The sequence below is a fragment of the Fukomys damarensis genome, unplaced genomic scaffold (genome assembly GCF_012274545.1).
Source record: "Fukomys damarensis isolate Sample0158 unplaced genomic scaffold, DMR_v1.0_HiC HiC_scaffold_33, whole genome shotgun sequence".
Taxonomy (NCBI): Eukaryota; Metazoa; Chordata; class Mammalia; order Rodentia; family Bathyergidae; genus Fukomys; species Fukomys damarensis.
Window position 1 is genome coordinate 52,180,431 of NW_022900945.1, and position 18,612 is coordinate 52,199,042.

General features: G+C 38.5%; 1 protein-coding gene across 12 annotated transcripts in view; it reads right to left on the reverse strand.

Moving 5' to 3' along the window:
* Arnt (aryl hydrocarbon receptor nuclear translocator) overlaps positions 1 to 18,612 on the reverse strand; it is a 60,347-nt gene that overhangs the window by 24,838 nt on the left and 16,897 nt on the right. For 6 of the 12 annotated variants that reach the window (XR_778737.2, XM_010616425.3, XM_010616429.3 and 3 more), the window contains 6 exons: positions 17,801 to 17,912; positions 13,931 to 13,975; positions 9,082 to 9,126; positions 5,902 to 5,946; positions 3,384 to 3,597; positions 1,029 to 1,242 (listed from right to left, as the gene is read on the reverse strand). Coding sequence is in view for 11 of the 12 variants with exons in the window: in XM_010616425.3 (XP_010614727.1) it covers positions 1,029 to 1,242; positions 3,384 to 3,597; positions 5,902 to 5,946; positions 9,082 to 9,126; positions 13,931 to 13,975; positions 17,801 to 17,912 (675 nt within the window). In the remaining variant the exon portion in view is untranslated. Of the gene's footprint in view, positions 1 to 1,028; positions 1,243 to 3,383; positions 3,598 to 5,901; positions 5,947 to 9,081; positions 9,127 to 9,839; positions 10,101 to 13,930; positions 13,976 to 17,800; positions 17,913 to 18,612 lie in introns of those variants that run through there. The other 6 variants (XM_010616431.2, XM_019206377.2, XM_033758222.1 and 3 more) reach the window with 4 other exon arrangements.

Genomic DNA, 18,612 nt, shown 5'->3' on the forward strand with positions numbered 1-18,612 from the left:
TTTTTTTTTTTTTTTTTTTTTTTTTTTGGTACCGGGGATCAAACTCAGGCCCTTGCACTTGCAAGGCAGGTGGTGGAACCACTGAGCAAAATCCCCAGCACTTAACTACGTTTTTTTATCTGCTCCCACTTTAAAACTTTTCCTATAGCTGCTAAGAGCAGATGTGAATTGTTTCCTCCAGCCAAGTTTTGGTAAAAGAACTGGATCACATTAAAATGGAAGCAGCAGTGGAGAGAACAGCGCATTTACAGAAGGAAAGACGGGAGGGAGGGGGAGAGGGAGGAAGGGAGAAGGAAGTGAGGGAGGCAGGCAGGCTGGCAGCAAAAACTTATATATTGACCAGTAGCACCCCTTATAAAATAAACATGTTATCTGGGAATCTAGCATAAATCCAAGCACAAGGAGGCAGAGAAAATACCAGGTAACTTATCTATACAAATGAGGGAGAAGCACAGATGATTCTTTTAGAGTAGGAGGAAAAAAAGACTACTACGAGGGTGGATTTTACTCTTTTGCTTACAATAATATTAAGATAAAAATAAATGTTTAGGTCTGGGGATTTAGCTCAGTGTCACCGCGCCTAGTCCTGAGTTTGATCCCTGTCATACAATAAATAAACAAATGTATGCATGTATGTTTATACGAGCGTAATTACTAATGAAACCTTTTCTAAAGATGAGCCACAAAGTAGATAAACTGAATATGGATTAAAAAGTAGTGACTACATTAAAGGAGAAAAATCTAGAAATGGTGCCAGATTTAAAAAGTAATGGAAAGGTGGGGTGTGGTGGCACACACCTGTGATCCCAGAACCTGAGAGGCTGAGAAAGAGAATGTCTGAGAGTTCGAGGCCAGCTCGGGCTACACAGTAAGTTCAAGGCCAGCCTGAATAATCTGCAAGACCCTCTCTCAAAATCAAGTGAAAAAAATAAATAAATAAACCAAACCAATGAGCTTAAACACCTGTCATGACTGAGAAAAATAAAGAAGAGAGGACTTCCCATTCATCTTCCATCCACACACCTCACCTGCCAAGGCGTTTTCGGAAGTAGAAAGCTGCTCCCGAAGTTTGTCCACATCATCTGGGTGCACCTGGTCATAGAGTGTGCTGCCAAACCATTCCGACTGCGGCTGGTTCAAAACAGGAGTCACCGAATCTGAGACGTACACCACCCGGCCTGTCTCACATGAGACAATAAACAGAAAGCCATCTGCTGCCTCCAAAATCAAATGTTTCAGTTCCTGGCCCAAGAAAAGAAACAAAAGTTAGTGCTGAACTCTGAAAAATCAAACATTTCTATTTATTTGAAGAAGTAAGACCCTCCAGGTCATGTGTATATCTCCACAAGCAGCTGTTAGCTTGTACTTGAGCCACAGCCACAGGTTTCCACCCTAAAGTACCTACTTAATTTTTTTACTAAGTTTTCAACAAATTTTACTTCTAAGCACCCATTAAACATTTCCAAACCGATATTATACCACCAACTCAGTATCAACATTTTACAATCAGTCATCATACCCTCACCCACACAACACCCTCTGTGCAATTCCAGCATTCTTTTTCTTAACAGCACCCTCCCAGACTAGAACCTCAAAGTCTGACACTCTCCCTCACATTCCAGTGAGAACTTGGTTTTATCAACTCTGCTTTCCAATACTATGTCACTGTCCCAGTCATCTTATGCCACTAAATGTGGCCTTAGTGCTTTTACTCTCTCTGATTCATACATTTTTATGGCTGCTCACTGCCTAAAACTTAAATTTCTTTAACATGATACCTAACTAACCCATTATCAGGTCTTAGCTTACTTTCCTGGTTCATCTCCCAACACGTGCTAACGCACTTGGCTTTAATTGATTAATTCAATTACTTTTATACCTCTAAGTTTTTGCTCAAGTTACTTAAAAAATCTGGCATACTACTCCTCATTTTCTTTGGGGGGTGGTTTTCTGGGACTTGAACTCAGGACCTTGTGCTTACAAGGCAGGCATGGTGCCACTGAGCTAAATCCTCATTTTCTTTATCTGCATGAGCACAAGCCTTACCACTACATCTCTATTATTGAACTTCGCATTTATTTACGTGTCTATTTACTATCTCATTTTTATGCTTTTTGCAGGACAAAGCACCTGGCTTTCCTACAAATGGCACAGAACTGAAGTTGGTTGAATCAGTATCTGTAGGTGTTTGGTGAAGCAAATTAACTTTTTGATACATACAACTATAAAATGTGCTACATGTGCTTTTAAATAGACCACCTCATTTGGAGAATTCTTCTTTCTCCCCAACTGTATTTCTTCCTTCTTTTTAATTCTTTCATTAAAATTGTGGTATTACAAGGTAATTTTTTTTCTTCCTCATACCTCTTATGTTTTTCTAATTTTTCTACTGTTGTCATGCATTATTTTTAATACTGTAATCGAAAGAAAACATATTGCCAGGAGCAGTAGTGCACGTCTTCAATCCCAGCTACTCTGCAGGCTGAAGCAACAGGATCTCTACTCTGAGTCCAGCTTGGGCAATTTGGCAAGAACCTATCGTTAGAGCAAACACCTGTAATCCCAGCACATGGAAGGCTGAGGCAGGAGGACTGCTACAAGTTCAAGGCCAACCTGGACTACACAGTGAGTTCAAGGCTAGCCTGGGCACTACAGCAAGACCCTCTCTAAAAACACAACCCAACAAAACAAACAAAAAAGAACCTGTCTAAAAGTTAAAGACAAAAAACAAAAGTTTCCCCTAACCACCCTCACTTAAGTCTGGCCATTCAATGCTCTTTAGGTGTCACCCCCCACCGGTATATTTATCTAGTCACATACAAATTGTGAATAAGGGGGGCAGCATTTCTTTGCTGTAGGCATCTTCCTATCATTGTTTACTTTGTGTACATCCTGCCACTTGCATATTTAGACTCAGACTGAGATGCTGAAAAGGAGGAAGTATTTCTGTCTTCGCCATTTTTCTTACAGTGCATCAAATGTCACACACATATTGCTGAGCAACAACGGCTACTTATTAGACTCCTTCACTAACACTGGAAGCTGCTGCAGGGATGAAAAAAAGAGGGACAGTAATTCTAAAGTTAAGAGAACTAATTCATTGGACATGATAATCTCTGTCTGGATTCAACTCTTCTACTCCCACTGTATATACTGTATTTATGAGGCAAGTTCTAAAATTCCTACCGGCTTACTGAATGGTTTTCACAACTTTTCTCTACTTCTTACCACCCCAATACCTATTAATAGGATAGCCAAGGACTGAAATTCATCTTTCCATGGTCTGCATTCTTCCTGAGAGCTGAATTCTTGCCCTCAAAAATCAGAACTTTCAACAGATTCAACCAGATCTAGAAGCTCTCGCAGTTCTAAGTCGCAGAGACCTGATCAGTGAGGAAAGACGGCTTGTAGGAGCCATCAGTGGATGTGTTGCCCGTTCCCCGTAAGGACTTCATGTGAGAGACAGCCATGCGTAAGATGGTCAGCTTGTCCGGTTTTCGAGCCAGGGCACTACAGGTGGGTACCATATCTGACAGTTCTGTGATGTAAGCAGTCATCTTGTTCCTCCGCCGCCGTTCAATTTCACTGTGATTTTCCCTGTATGGATAGACAGAGAGAGAAGCCCCATCCAGTTGGTCCCATCTGCTCACTTGGTGGGAGACAGTGAAACGGATACCAAGTAAGCTGCTAAAGAATGTAGTATTTAGGTTTAATGATGCTTAAATCTCAGCAGTTAAAGATTTGCCAACTTCTCATGCAGAACAAGCATGGAACAGAAGTAACAAGGTAAACAGAGAATAAGCAGATACAATTCCATCTATGTCCTGGAAATGTCACTGCCTATCTAAATAAATTACTATTCCCTCAAACAAAAAAAGGTCTTACAGGAAATGACAAAGCCGGGCATGGTGGCACACACCTGTAATCCCAGCACTCAGGAGGCTGAGGCAGGAGGATTGATGTGAGTTTAAGACCAGCCTGGGCTACATAGTGAGTTCCAGGTCAGTCTCAACTACATAGTGAGACCCTGTCTCAAAAAAAACAAACCAAAAAGAAAACAAAAAAAAGAAAGAAAGAAATAGAAATAGAAATAGAAATGACAGTACTTAAAATGTTGATTGAATTTAGTTTCTAAGTGACAGATAATCTCAACATGGTCGATTACATGTTTACTGACTAAACTGGCTTTTTCTAACTAAATTATTTAAAGACTAGAAAAGAAAATGACCAACTTTCAGGAATTCCATTATGTTGCTCAACAGCTGATATAAGAAATGGTAGTATAGATTCCTTTGGTCCAAAATATGTTGCTTTGTTCTGAGTTTCTCTCTTTTGACATTAAGAGCCAGAACTGGAGAATTTCTGAGTTTTATCTGTAGGACTAATGCACAAAGCCCTAGCTTCTTTATTTGGGTCTAAGGCCAGTACACTGCACTTAAAAGGCTGTGTGATACCTACCATGAGTCCCAGACTGGGACAAAGTGAACTGGGGAGTAGGAGTAAAGCAGAAGGAAACGCTTAAAGGCCTGGAAAAAAGATAATTTGTATCTCACCAGGGTATGTAGGCCACGTTCCTCAAAATTGAGTCAGAACGTCATCACCGTTAAGAGGAAAAATGCAGGGATTTTTCAAACAGGAATCCTAAAAAGCCCAGAAGGTTATGCAGTATCCTCCATGGGGATGGGGATGCCTTAAGGAGAATCTAACACCAGGTACATTTCTGTGTCTACCTAAGCAGCTTTGCTTTGCCACATTTATTTGCTCCTATTATCACTTAAGGATTCTATTTCTATAAAAAACAAAACCAAAAACCAAAAACCAAAAAAACAAACAAACAAAAAAAAACCCAGACCCTAATCTACTATAAAATTCTTTTCATAAGATGAGCAGACTGAAGTCACATAGTTAAGTGGTTTTAACTACCCTCATTCCCAATGCAACACTTTCCTTACCCCATGAAGATAAATCAGTTGTCTGAAGAGGGAAAGCATTAGGCAGCTAGGGTTGAAATGGCAGCAAAAAGAGTTTGTAGCCAAGCTTAAAGAGGTAAGTGACAGATAAAAAAGGGAAAATGATAAAACTATGCGTTTGTATCAATGATCTATTTCCTACAGGTCACAAAGACCTGGACAGAAAATTCTGGGCTCTTATCTTCTATATTATTTCCAATTTTAGTAGATGCGCTGCCGAAGCAAGCACTATATTATTTCCATATTATGGACAATCGTCTCCAAAAGATATCCCAGGATCTCTAGTGGTAGAAAGGTCTCATCCCATACATCCATTTTTAGTTACTTTCCCTGAGATACGTAAAACTCTACTCTCAAACTTGAAAGTATCAGGCAGATTTCTAACAGTGAAGTACCAAAACATAAATCTTTCAAATAGCCACACCAAGGAAGCTAAAAACAAAACGACTTTTCTGGTGTACCACAAGGTTTCAGTCGCCAAAGCCCCACCACTTCTACTGTGACGCAGGAAATTCAAGTGAGTTTTCTAGGGAGGCATGGAGTAAATGCCTAAGGTTTAAATACTAGGAATTCATGGCAAATACAGGTACATTTATTAGTTTTCTGATAACACATTTTCTTGTTAAAGTACCATCCGGCATAGCTGCATTATTTCTAAGTCCTTTTGATTCTGTGAAAGACTGCTACAATAAGGAGGAAAAGAGAATAACAACAATTTCTTATATTCCTAAGTAAAGTTCCCTCAACTCACCCACTTTCTGATGGGGAAGCCAAAGTTCCTGTTACACTCAAACTTCTAAAAACTCTTGTCCTCTCTTGCCACAGATAGAGAAAAACACAAAGAGAAAGGGGAAGAAAAGACAGGGTAAGAAAAAGGATAGGAAAAGCAGCAGCATCCGCTTCATCATGCTAAAAGACACAGTTCTCCTACCTGGCAAGTCTCTCTTTATCCGCAGAGCTCTGCTCATCATCCGACCTAAAAACAGAATTAATGAACTAAGCTAAAAATTAAAACAAAAAGGAAGGGCAGGGAGGAGGGAGGGAGAGAGGATAAATATGGACATGAAGAAGGAAATAAATGAGAAGAAATAAGAAAAGAAAGAAAACAGATGCAGAGAAGGTGGGGTGGAAATATGGGCAGGAACCTTGCCTGTAATCTACACAGTGATCTGTTACAGTAAAGAGCAAGTAACTTACAAGACAAAGGTCAACGATTATATTATAGAGTAACACAGAAGGCATTCTGTCACTCAAGCTCTGTAAAGACCAGGGAGGGATATAGAGACTCTGAAGAACCAACAAAGGAAATTCAGGAATACCACTTTCATATACTGCTCCCAATCTGAAAAGAAGTTTATATCTATATGCGCCACTCTATAGTGAAAAAAATTAAAGATAACAAGGTATCACAAATAGTCTCTCCCTGAACACACACACACACACACACACACACACACACACACACACACACAGGACCAGATGCACTGGAGAGCCTAATAACTAAAACTAAGAGCTAGATTTCTGGCATATCCTCTATCACTGATGCGTTCCTAAAGTTATTCTTAATTTTCACCTAGTCGTTTTGCTATTTTCTGCAGAATAACCACAATATAGCTTGTAGCAACTGTTCCTCCCCTGAAGGAGGTCACAGGATTATTTCTAAATTTTTCCAAAAAACTGAATTACTATAGAGTGAATGGCAACTGAAAAACCATCACTTTGTTGCTAGGCCAGTACATCAGCCCTCAATTTTATTTTTTTGGCGGGGGGTTTTTGAGACAGGGTCTCACTATGTAGTTGAGACTGACCTGGAACTCACTATGTAGCCCAGGCTGGTCTCAAACTCACAGCGATCCTCCTGCCTCAGTCTCCCCAGTGTTGGGATTACAGGCGTGCACCACCATGCCTGGCTCTCAATTCTATTTTTAATAGATAAATAGATAAGCCTCAAATACAATGTCTTTGTAAAGTATGACATATTAAAAGGCTGATAATTTTAGGTATTAAAATAACAATAAGTCCAGGCCTAGTGGCACACACTTGGTGTAATACTCCCAGCTACTCGGGAGGCTGAGACAGGAGGATATCTTGAGCCCAGGACTTCTGGGATAGCCTGGGAAACACAGCAAAACTCTATTTAAAAAAAAAAAAAAAGAAAGAAAAGACCGGAAGTAAGTAGCAAAGTGTCAATAAAATAGTAAAAAAAATACACAAAATAACATAGTAATAATGAGAACAAAGTAAAAATATGTTTGTTTGTTTTTTTGAGACAGGGTCTCACTATGTAGTTGAGACAGACCTGAAATTCACTATGTAGCCCAGGCTGGTCTTGAACTCACAGCAATTCTCCTGCCTCAGCCTCCCGAGTGCTAGGATTACGGGCGAGCACCACCACGCGTGGCAAAAGCATATGTATATATCCTGATGAGAAGACAGCCGAATGATACTAAGTTTTACAGTTTTGTGTTCCTTAGATTATTACTTCTAGATAATTCCATGACAAACTAATCTTTTTTTCAAAAAGTTAAAATTTGCAAATTTCAGCTTGTGTTGGTTATTGTTTGGTTTTGGTTTTTTATCTTTGTTTTTGCAGACAAGGTTTCAATATGTAGTCCAGGGCAGCCTTGAACTTGCTGTGATCCTCCTGCCTCGGCCTCCTGAATGCTGGGATTTCAGGGTTGCACCACACCAGCTTCAAAATTTTCAGCCTTTGAAGACTCTAACTGGAAACTCCATGATATGTGAAGTAAACTGCTTTGAAGGAATGAGTTCTGTTGTTTGAAAATTAAATATTTAAATTGCTGTTGCTACAGAGCCACAATCCCTTTCTACTCTAATATTTCTGAATAAAGTGCATGAATGGATAAATATTCACATTAAGCAGGATAAACGAAGACTAAAACAGTTCAAGTTTTCATGGCTGTCTGGAATTTCAGTGAAGAGACTGGGGACCTGTACTACCCATGCAATGGATGGCCTGACCTTTTAATGGAGTTTGAAAACTATTCCCCAAATATCTACAATTAACTTCTCATTTGAGAGAGGGTTCACATCATAAACACTTTATAGTTATCTATTTCAAGTAGTTTTGAAAAGTTATTTCTAGAAAAACCTCTAGTATTTACAGTTTCCTTATTGCCACTGCTACCAGCCACTCAAAGAATCACACCACCACCTCTGTGCCTACAGCCTGCTCTCTCTCATCCTACTCACTGCTACTGAAGAAACATCCGCTGTATAACCTCCTCTATTTCAAAGCTCTCACTGCTTCCGAGTGTTCAAAACTACTCTGACTGATCTTTCTCAGTTATTTTTGTTATTGAGTTTAGTGGTACATTCTAGGTACACAGTACAGTTCCATTCATTACTGGGATCTTGTACCTTTACATGACAGGTCTTGGTTCTTTTTCCCCTTGTTCTTTCTTGGTTATTTAGTTCAATGGTTTTCAGTGGTCCCCACAGGGGCAACATCCGCAATGAGTAAATTAGGTGTTCAGCTAAGGGTGGCACTTTGGATTAATAAGGTTATTTGTTTTTCTGAGGTAGCTACAAACAAAAATTTTAAAAAGAAATAACATACTGCTTAAAAACATATACTATTAACTTTCTCAAAGGAAAACCAAGTGGAGAGAGATTTACTGTTCAATAAAAAGTGAAATAAGAAGTATTTTACCATCTTGACAGGTTATTTAAACAAATGTAAGTGTATTATTTTAACCAGAACTCCAGTATCCACAAAAACTCCTTCTCTTTGGTCACTTTGTAAAGAATAAAATCATTCTCTGTACAGATTTTTCCATTATCTATACCAATTTTATAACAAATGCTATGAAGAAATCCATAGTTTGTATTCCCGTGGAGGGCTAGCAAACCCTCCTACAGCTATCACATATACAGAAAAACACAGACAGACAGACGGACAGGCAGGCGCGACTGGTCAGAAGCCAAGTCACCCGAACATCTGACAGCAACATTACTAACTTCGCCATTTTTTGGAGCAGGAAAGATACAAGACACAGCAGCAACTCACTCTCATCCAGATAAAATTAAAGTTCAGTGTGAATGGACTGCCTGGTCCCACAACAAGGACCAAAATGCTGCACTACATTACCTGGCAAACCGCTCTTTATCATTAGACATCTGATCATCCTCACACCTGAAGGAGAAAAACCTTATTAACTCAAAACATGGTATTTGTTATATCTACTTCACCCTAGAAAGGAATAAAAATATTCAACAGGGAAAGAAGCCAATGCATCAAAAAGTAAATGAAGATATAACAGCCCACAGCACTTTAAAAACCATGACTATTACTTATCAAGTCTCTGACGTCTTCATCAACCCTTCTTATCAGACATATCCAAAAAAGACACTGATCACATGAAGACAGAGTAAGCTGCCTTCTCAGCAACCACTCTAAAATTCGGGACAGCAGCTGGGAGAAGTGGTGCATACCTGTAATCCCAGCACTTGAGAGGCTGAGGCAGGAGGATCACCATGAATTTGAGGCCAACCTGGCCTACACAGTGAGTTCAAGACCAGCCTGAACTACACAGAAAGATCCTGTCTCAAAAACAAAAACAAAAACCTACAAAAAAAGTTAGGAATAGGATTTTTTTTAAATTTAAGGTGATGACCTTTTTATTTTTATTTTATTTATTTATTTTTGGTACCAGGGATTGAACTCAGGACCTTGCACGTGCAAGGCAGACACAATGCCACTGAGCTAAATCCCTGGCCCTAGGGATAGAATTTTTAAAACTTTTTTAACATGTCATATGAGACCTTAACTATTTTTAAGTGTACACTTTAGTAGTGTTAATCATATTCATGCCGTTGTAGTACAAAAGATACCCATAATGTTTTCACCTTGTAAAACAGAAACAGTACTTATTGGACAGCATCTTCTCATCTTCTCCCTCAGGCACTGCGGATCACCACTCTTTCTGCACCTGAGTTTGACTAAGATAACTCATTAAGTAGAATCATACAGTATTTGTATGGCTGTGACTGGCTTATTTCAGTTACTATAATTTTCTTCAAAGTTCATTTGTAACAGGATGTCATTTTTTTAAAGCTGAATATTCTACTGCATGTATATACCTACCTACCTTTCTTTCTCTTTTTTTTTTTTTGGTACCAGGGATAGAACTTTGGTCCTTGTGCTTCTGAAGCAGGCGATGGAACCACTGAGCTAAATCCCCGGCCCTATACCACATTTCTTTCTTTCTTTTATTTTTTTTTTAAATACCACATTTCTTTATCCCTTCATCTATCTGCAGGTGGATATCTGGGTTGCTTCCCCCTCTTGGCTATTATAAAAAACAAGGCAACGAGGGGTCAGGAATTTAGCGCAGTGGTTCTGTTGCCTGCTTCAAAAGCACAACGTCCTGAGTTCAATTCCCGGTTTAAGGGGGGGACAATGAACATGGATCTGCAAACTCAAGATCCTGTTGGAAACTGATAGTGATGGTGCGTGCTTGTAGACCCAGCTGCTTGAGAGACTGAGGCAGAAGGATCCCTTCAGCCCAGGAACAGAAGGAATATGAGGCCAGGAAGACCTCCTATCTCAACACTGACTACACAAAGTCTTGACTTCAATTCCAGAGGGAAGACAGAGCAACGGCAACTCTGACGGATTTTCGGAGGCCCCAGGGTACTTCCCACTGTCGCTGCACCAGTTCACATCACCATCATTTGTGCCCAAGGTTCCAACCCCTCCACATCTGGGCCAACACTTGCTGTTTTCTGTTTTTTAGACAGGGGTCCTCCTAGGGGTATAAAATGAAATCTCACTGTCGTTTGTGTTTTTCTAATAGTGAGGAGAGCATCCTTCATATCCTTTTTGGCCCTGTGTCTCTTCCTTGGAGAAACATCTATTCAAGTACCTTGCCTGTTCTTCAACTAGGTTTTATTGTGGCTGTTTCTGAATTACAAGAGTTTTTTAGATATTCTGCTATTAACCCCTTCTAAGATACATGATTTGTACATATTTTCTCCCGATTTCATAGATTGCCTCCCCCATTACTGGGGATTCAATCCACAGCCTTTGCACTGAGCTACAGCACCCACCCTTTTTATATTTTTTATTTTGAGACAGGGTCTTGCCCAGGCTAGGTTAGAACTTGTGATCCTCCTGCCTCTGCCTCCCAGACCACTGGGACTAGTAGGCATGTACTACCATGCCAGGCTTTGTGCAGAAGTTTCTTGTTTTTGTTTTTTAGACAGGGTCTTGCTATATAGTTCAGGCCAGCCTTGAATTTACAATGTAGCCCATGCTGACCTCAAACTCTCAGCAATACTCCTGCCTCAGCCTCCTGAGTACTGGGATTAAGGCATGTACCACCATGCCCAGCTTAAAGTAGTTTTAAATTCTACTAAATTGGCTGATAAACTATTTGCTACTGCAGAAACTATAATGGAGGACATACTGATAGGGAAGACCTAACTCCCAAAACACTATTCCCCAGATGACTTGACCTAAATCATCTCCCATTGTCACAGGACATGGCAAAGAGTCTATCAACTTTGAGCATAAAGTGGTCTGGGGAGTTACATTAAGTCTCCCTCACAAAATTTGCAGTTTATTTTTATTTTTTGGTTTTTTAAGACAGGATCTCACTGTGTAGTTGAGACTGACCTGGATCTCTCACTATGTAGCCCAGGCTGGTCTTGAACTCACAGAGATCCTCCTGTTTCAGCCACCCAAATGCTGGGATTACAGGCGTGAGCCACCACATCTGGATCTCCAAAATTTGCAGTTTAAACAGTAAAGTTATTTTATTTTATTTTTTTTAGAAGGGTCACAATCTAACAATAATATAGGCTAGAGATATAGCTCAATGGAAGAGTGTTTGCCAAGCACATAAGAAGCTCTGGGTCCAATCTCCAGCAATGAAAAATAATACTAACTAGTAAATACATAAATAGGTAAAAAAGTCATTTGTTTTGTTTTGTTTTTTTGGTACCAGGAATCCAACTCAGGACCTTGCGTTTGTGAGGCAGGTGGTAGAACCACTGAGCTAAATCCCTAGCCCACAGTCATTTGTTATCAACTCTTATGAACTATATATAACTGTTCGTGGTACACTTTTAAATAAGTGCAGCATAATATGAGTGATGCTTGGTGCTAAAATGTTGTAACAACTATAACGTCATGGTAATAGGAATGCTGCAGCTCCATTATAATTTTATGGGACCATGGTCACGTAGTACTCTGTTGAGGATCTAAGGTTCTGACTGTAGTTTGTGACTGTTGGATTTTGTGGAATCAATGACTTAGGTTACATCTAACTGATAGGTATAAATAAAATCTGGAGGTTACCTCCACACCATTCATATACACAACACAGTTCTGCTAATAATAGTACCTATTATTATATACCAATTCTGAAGTAGACGAATTCCCAATAGAGCTGCTTTAAAAGTTCAATATTTGCCAGAAAGTGAAATCTCACCTCCACTTCACATTTTTTTGGGGGGGATACTGGGGGTTGAAGTCCCCTTCACATTCTTTGAGGCCCATTAAGTCTAAAGAGATCTTACAGAATTACTTTCATTTGCAATTATTTCTTTATAGCAGCCAAGTTACAGCTGTTGTTTTCAAAAGTTTGTGGCAAAGTTCATTATCTAGTTAGCAGGTAGAAATAGGAGCCTTGAGTTTAAATGTTACTACAAAAACATATAAAGATGTTACTGACTAAACGTTATAAAACTAAACAATAGCAAGTAATTTACAGTAAGGACATCCTTTGTGTAAAAAGTGAGGTGAGTATGAGTGTATGTGTATATACACACATTGAGAGCTTGTACGTGCACTGAGTACCTCTGGAAGGACATTCAATAAAGTGAAAATTCTAAGAGGTTTAGGGAGTATTCTGAAGGCCTAATGTGAAACAAGAAGATGTACTTTTATTGTATGCCAGTATTTGTTTGAAATAAAATATTTTTATATTTCTTTTCCCACTAAAAATAGTGAATAAATCAAATATTGAGATAAATGAAATCTGTAAAGAAATATAAGCAATTAATTTTATTTTTTAAAAAATAAGCCTTCTTTACTTACTTACCAAGTATCTGCTACATAGCAATATATAGAGATTACCTGGATATTTTCAACTTGAGAAAGAAAAAAGGAAGGTTACAGTCAAGGTTATCTTTCTTTCAGTATTATTTTTTTTTTAACATGAAAACAAGTCAAGCAATTGGTATTCTGCAAGAATATTTCCTATTTTTAGAAGAATCCCTTCAACAAAATACTGAAAGGTCTATTTTCAACGCTCCAAAAGATTTATTACTCATGAATACAAACTCCAATTCCTGCTACGTGTAGAAGTCAACAGGTATTAGAGAGCATGATAAAGCATGACATTAACAGTAATACCTCCAAGTACCTACTTCCTGGTATAGTCCTCTCCAATACTGACTCAGGACATAAACATAAGACTTGCTTTGACCAGCCAGACATTAACAAATATCATAGAAACAGAGGTTTGTTAAGCACACTGGAACTCGCCTTTTGTACCATAGTTAATACCATCTGAAGAAACTTAGTCTCACTTCCTTCAGGAAAAAAGGCCAGAGATACCAGCTGGCCCAGCCAAGTCTAACTCAGCTGATCAGCAGGCTGAATGCAGTCTTATGAGTGAGTCGGCAGGATCAGCAGAATAATCACAGTCAATCCAGAGTTTGAAAATCAGTAAGCCATTCCTCTTTTTAAGCCATCAGTCAGCAGATAACTGATAGTCTTGTAAATTGTCTGTCCTCTCTTCCCTGAGGCCCTGCTTCTGAAATTATTAACAGAATGCCTGAAATTTTTATGGGATATAATAAGAAAATGCATAGTTTTAAAAGTACTCTCCTTAGGTCCAAGAACAACAACAACAAAAAATCACAAATTACAACTATATAGATCATCGATTTCATATTACAAGTTGAAAGAAAGTTTTTCAAACACTTACCTCAAAAATTTACTGTTCCCTTCTCCATCATCATCAAAATCCAGCCTGGCAAAAGCCAACAAAAAAATACTGTTAGGCCTACTGATAATACAGAACATTAAGAAATATTAAAATTTCTCAACCCATCTACTGTACTGCTACCTAAATAGAAAAAAGAAAGACTGAAAGTGGGTAGAAGTCAAACAACGATATGTCTTCCCCACCGTGCCAGACAGAGCAAAGAAGCTGGGAAACAAAAAGACCTTCTGCTAACTCCGCCCTTCCTTGAGTGGCAGTACAACTTTGCAAAGGTTTGCGTCAGTGCACAACCCCTACAGAAAGAAGCATAACACATAATACAGACAAGAAAAAAATTAATACAAATAATTTTAATTCAGGACTTTTTTTTTGGTACCAGGGATCAAACTCAGGACCTTGCACTCGCGAGGCAGGCATACCAGAGCAGGACTTTAAAAAAAAAAAAATTGGTAATGGTGCTGAGCATCCACTCAGGGCCTTGTACCTGCCAGGCAACTGCTCTATCACTGAGCTAAACTTCAAGCCCCCAAGTCTGTTTTTTTATTCTTATGGTCTCCTCTAAGCCAATGCTACCAGTTCTGAAACACTTATCAAAATTGTGTTATTATTACTAAAGGAATTATGTAAAATGCTTGAACATGTAATATATACTACATTCAGGACACTGAGTAAAAACAAAACCTTAGCCCCAAGGGGCTCTTCTGGCTAGACAGATACAAACATAAAACAAGTGAGAATGGGGAAATGCCATGTGAGGAACACAGCTGCCATGTTGTAAGCATTCAGTGAAAGGAGAGGTGACCTTCACCTGAGGGGATTAGGGGAAATTATAGGTAATAAAGTAGGCCAATCTCCTATTAATTTCTGTATTCTACTGAACTGAAATGTTGCTTGTGTTACTGTCTTAACCCAGTGAGCAGTCTTGACTTCGCCACCAATGAAATAACCGGGTATTATGGGTCTCCAGGTGAGCTACGCATGAAGTACATAGCAGCATTTCAAAAACTGTCTGTTTTTCTCGTTCCTTCCCCACCTCTGATCACCTAGCAAAATCCTACTCATCTCCCCAATATCTGAATCTCTAAAAATCGATCATGAAGAGAAAACTTGAAATGGGCAGGAATGTTTTACAAAAACTCCTCTGTAGCATTATAAGTAACAGTAAAAATTTAAAAATAGTTTAAATGTGCCAAAATAAGAATTAAGCCTGGGTGTGGTGATGCACATCTGTAATCCCAGTACTCAGGAGGCTGAAGCAGGAGGATCATCACAAGTTTGAGGTCAGCCTGGGCTCTATATAGAGAGTTCAATGCCAACCTGAACTCTACAGGAAGGAAATACATCTTTTTATGCAAGCATTAAAACTATGTTTATATAGGACACATAACAATACTTAAAAAGCTATTAAATAAAACTATATAAAGCCATATAATTATATGACTGTAACTTTTTTTTTTTGGTACCAGGATTGAACTCAGGTCCTTGCGCTTGCAAGGCAGGTGGCCGAACCACTGAGCTAAATACCCGGCCCTGACTATAACTATTTTAAAAAATTAATGTATAAACACTGAATGAAATACACAAAAAATCTGATGGTTTTGACTTGGCCACTTTTGTACTTGTTTCCTATATTTTCCAATTTTTCTTTAAAAGAAATATTTAAGCCGGGCGTGGTGGCGCACACCTGTAATCCCAGCACTCGGAGGCTGAGACAGGAGGATAGCTGGGAGTTTGAGAACAGCTTGGGCTACATAGTGAGTTCCAGGTCAGTCTCAACTACATAGTGAGACCCTGTCTCAAAAAAGAAATATTGAAAACTTTATGAAATGTGTTTTTCTGACTATCAATTATACATATCATTTCAGGAAATATGCAAAGTACTTAAAAGAATAATAAATCACTCAAAAACCTACTACCCAGAAATCTGATAAGTATTCTTTTAGGTTTTTTCTGTGTATACATTATATATTGTAAGACAGGGTCTCACAATGAATATACTCATTATGTATCTCAAACATGTACAGTAAGTCCTCAACTTAAGAACATTCTAGTTGTGAACTTTCATAGGTATACTGTATCAGGCTCACTGTTAGCTTATAAACAAATCCGACTTATGAACAATTCTGGAACAGAAATCATTTGTTCAGTACAGGGACTTACTGTGCTAAAAAAATTAAAAATTTAAAACAACAACAACAACAAAAAAATGACAAACACAAAATTCATAGCACAATTTTTTTAAAAAGACAGGGGCCAGGGATTTAGCTCAGTGGCACCATGCCTGCCTTGCAAGCGCAAGGACCCAAGTTCAATCCCCAGTACCAAAAAAAAAAAAAAAAGTTATAGTCATATAATTATATGACTTGTGAAAGGCCCTGAGTTCAATACCCAGTACTGGGGGGAAAAAGGGTGTCACCAAATTTCCCAGGCTAGCCTCAAACTTCTTTTCCTCCCACTTCAGCCTTCTAAGTATAGTAGTTGGGGGGCCGGGAATTTAGCTCAGTGGTTCCAGCGCCTGCCTCCCTGTCTCACAAATGCGAGGACCCAAGTTTGATCTCTGGTACCAAAATAAAAAAACAAATCGGACCCCACCCAAGTACAGTAGTTGGGGTTACAGGTATGCATAATTCTACCTAGCCAAATATATAACTTTCTCAAATGATCCCCTAATTTTGATTTTTATATTGCTTTTAATTGTTTGCTTATTATATATAACCATAGCACATTGCCTTCCTTTTTTTTTTTTTTCGTACCAGGGATTGAACTCAGGACCTTGTGCTTATGAGGCAGGTGGCAGCACAACTGAGCACATTGCTTAAGAGCATGGATTCTAATGCTAATCTCCTATGATTCATATATCCTAGGTTTTTGCTTGTCTGTTTGGTATCAGGGATTGAACTCAGGATCTTGTGCTTGCGAGGCAGGCGCAGTTGCCCCTGATTCATATATTCTGCCATTACTAACGTCAGAACCTTAGAAGTTACTTATTCATCCTATGCCTTAGTAAAGGATTAAAATGTACAAAGCTCTTGTACACATAGCAAGTCCTGTTACTCATGCCATCTCTTGACCAAGGACTCTTGCATTATTACTGATGGGACAAAACTTAAAGATCAGTTAAGATTAACTATATTATTTTTTTGAAAAACAAAAGTTTAATACCAAAAGAATATAAAATACTTGTCATTCTTCCAGGCCTTTCCAAAGCAACCTCCTTTATGAAGCTTTTCCCATATACTGAAGAACACTGTATTTGTTCCTTATAAAAATTTGCCTATTCCATTATGTGTCATATTCATGGGTGTAAAGATTACCTTGTCAAAACACAATCAACTTGGAGACAAAGAATATGTCTTATTTATCTTTGGATTCTACCAACAATCAGAACAATGCCATACACTAATTAGGCATTTATTAAAATACATTTGGAACTAAATGGGCTCTGCATTCCACATCAAACAAAATAACAGTAGCTTAAAAAAGAAATATTCTAGAGTTTAACATCCTCTAAATTCAAAAAAGCTAATCAAAGTTTTGAGAATATAGATCCAAAGCTTGATGAAAGCAGCCAAGTTTCCTCAGCAATAGATTACCTAGTGAAACCTCTGAGCGTAGCCATAGTCCTCGCAGATATTTTTGGTTTAAACACACACGCACACACACACAACCACTTATAAGACACTTAGATAGACATCAACTTTATATGAGGAAAGTTCAGGGACTCTGGCAATTACATGGTAACAGTGTAGTAACCAGCTCAAGTGAGAAGATCAGCAATAGACAAGTGGGTTCAGCAACTAACTAATCAGGTTGGTTTACAGGAGAGACATTCGTGACTATACTCAAACTCACCCTGCTCGACGTTTTATAGCCCTCTGGACAATGGCTCCCCCACCTTGAATCCCAGGTCCTGGGTTTCCAGAGGCAATGGCCGGACCCAATGATGGTACATCTGATGTCATTTCTGTTGGGGAAAAAAATACACATTTCAAAAATGAAAAGTCCTTGTTTATAATCAATATCATCAAGGAGGCTAAATTAAAGGCTCAAGCTATGGATAAAACTTAGCAGTCTCCTAGAAGAGCCAAACATTCATATCCTGATCTCTCCTCTTGAAGTCTTACACTGGTAAAAGATTTTCCCATTCTTTAGTTTCCCCACTTTACAGAGTTGGCAAGAGGAAGTAACATATTCTCTAGCATTCTCTTTTAGGAGCTTACAACAGTGATAAATTACGAATTTAAAACACATATACAAATTGACATACATCTCATTCGTGCAACAAATATTTCTAACTTATTTTACTTATTTTAATTGGAAAATTAAACAGAAAAAAACAAAATTAAAAATAACCTAAATCTTAATACTTAAAATTATATAGAGTAAAACTGAAAGCCCCTCACTATGTCTCTCTGGCCTGTCACTATAACCTCTTCTCCCTTTTCAATTCAATTTTATCACCTAAAGAGTAACTTACTAACAGCTGCGAATTTATCTCTTGTTTCCCTGTCATTGTATATATACCTGTCTTTGTAATCAAAACCAGGCTCATCTTTGCTTAGTAAAAATGGAATCTTGACTGCAACTTGTTTTCTGTCATTTAAGTGTATAATTACAAAGCTACTTTTCAATACTTGGGATGTACCTTACACAAAAAATACTAG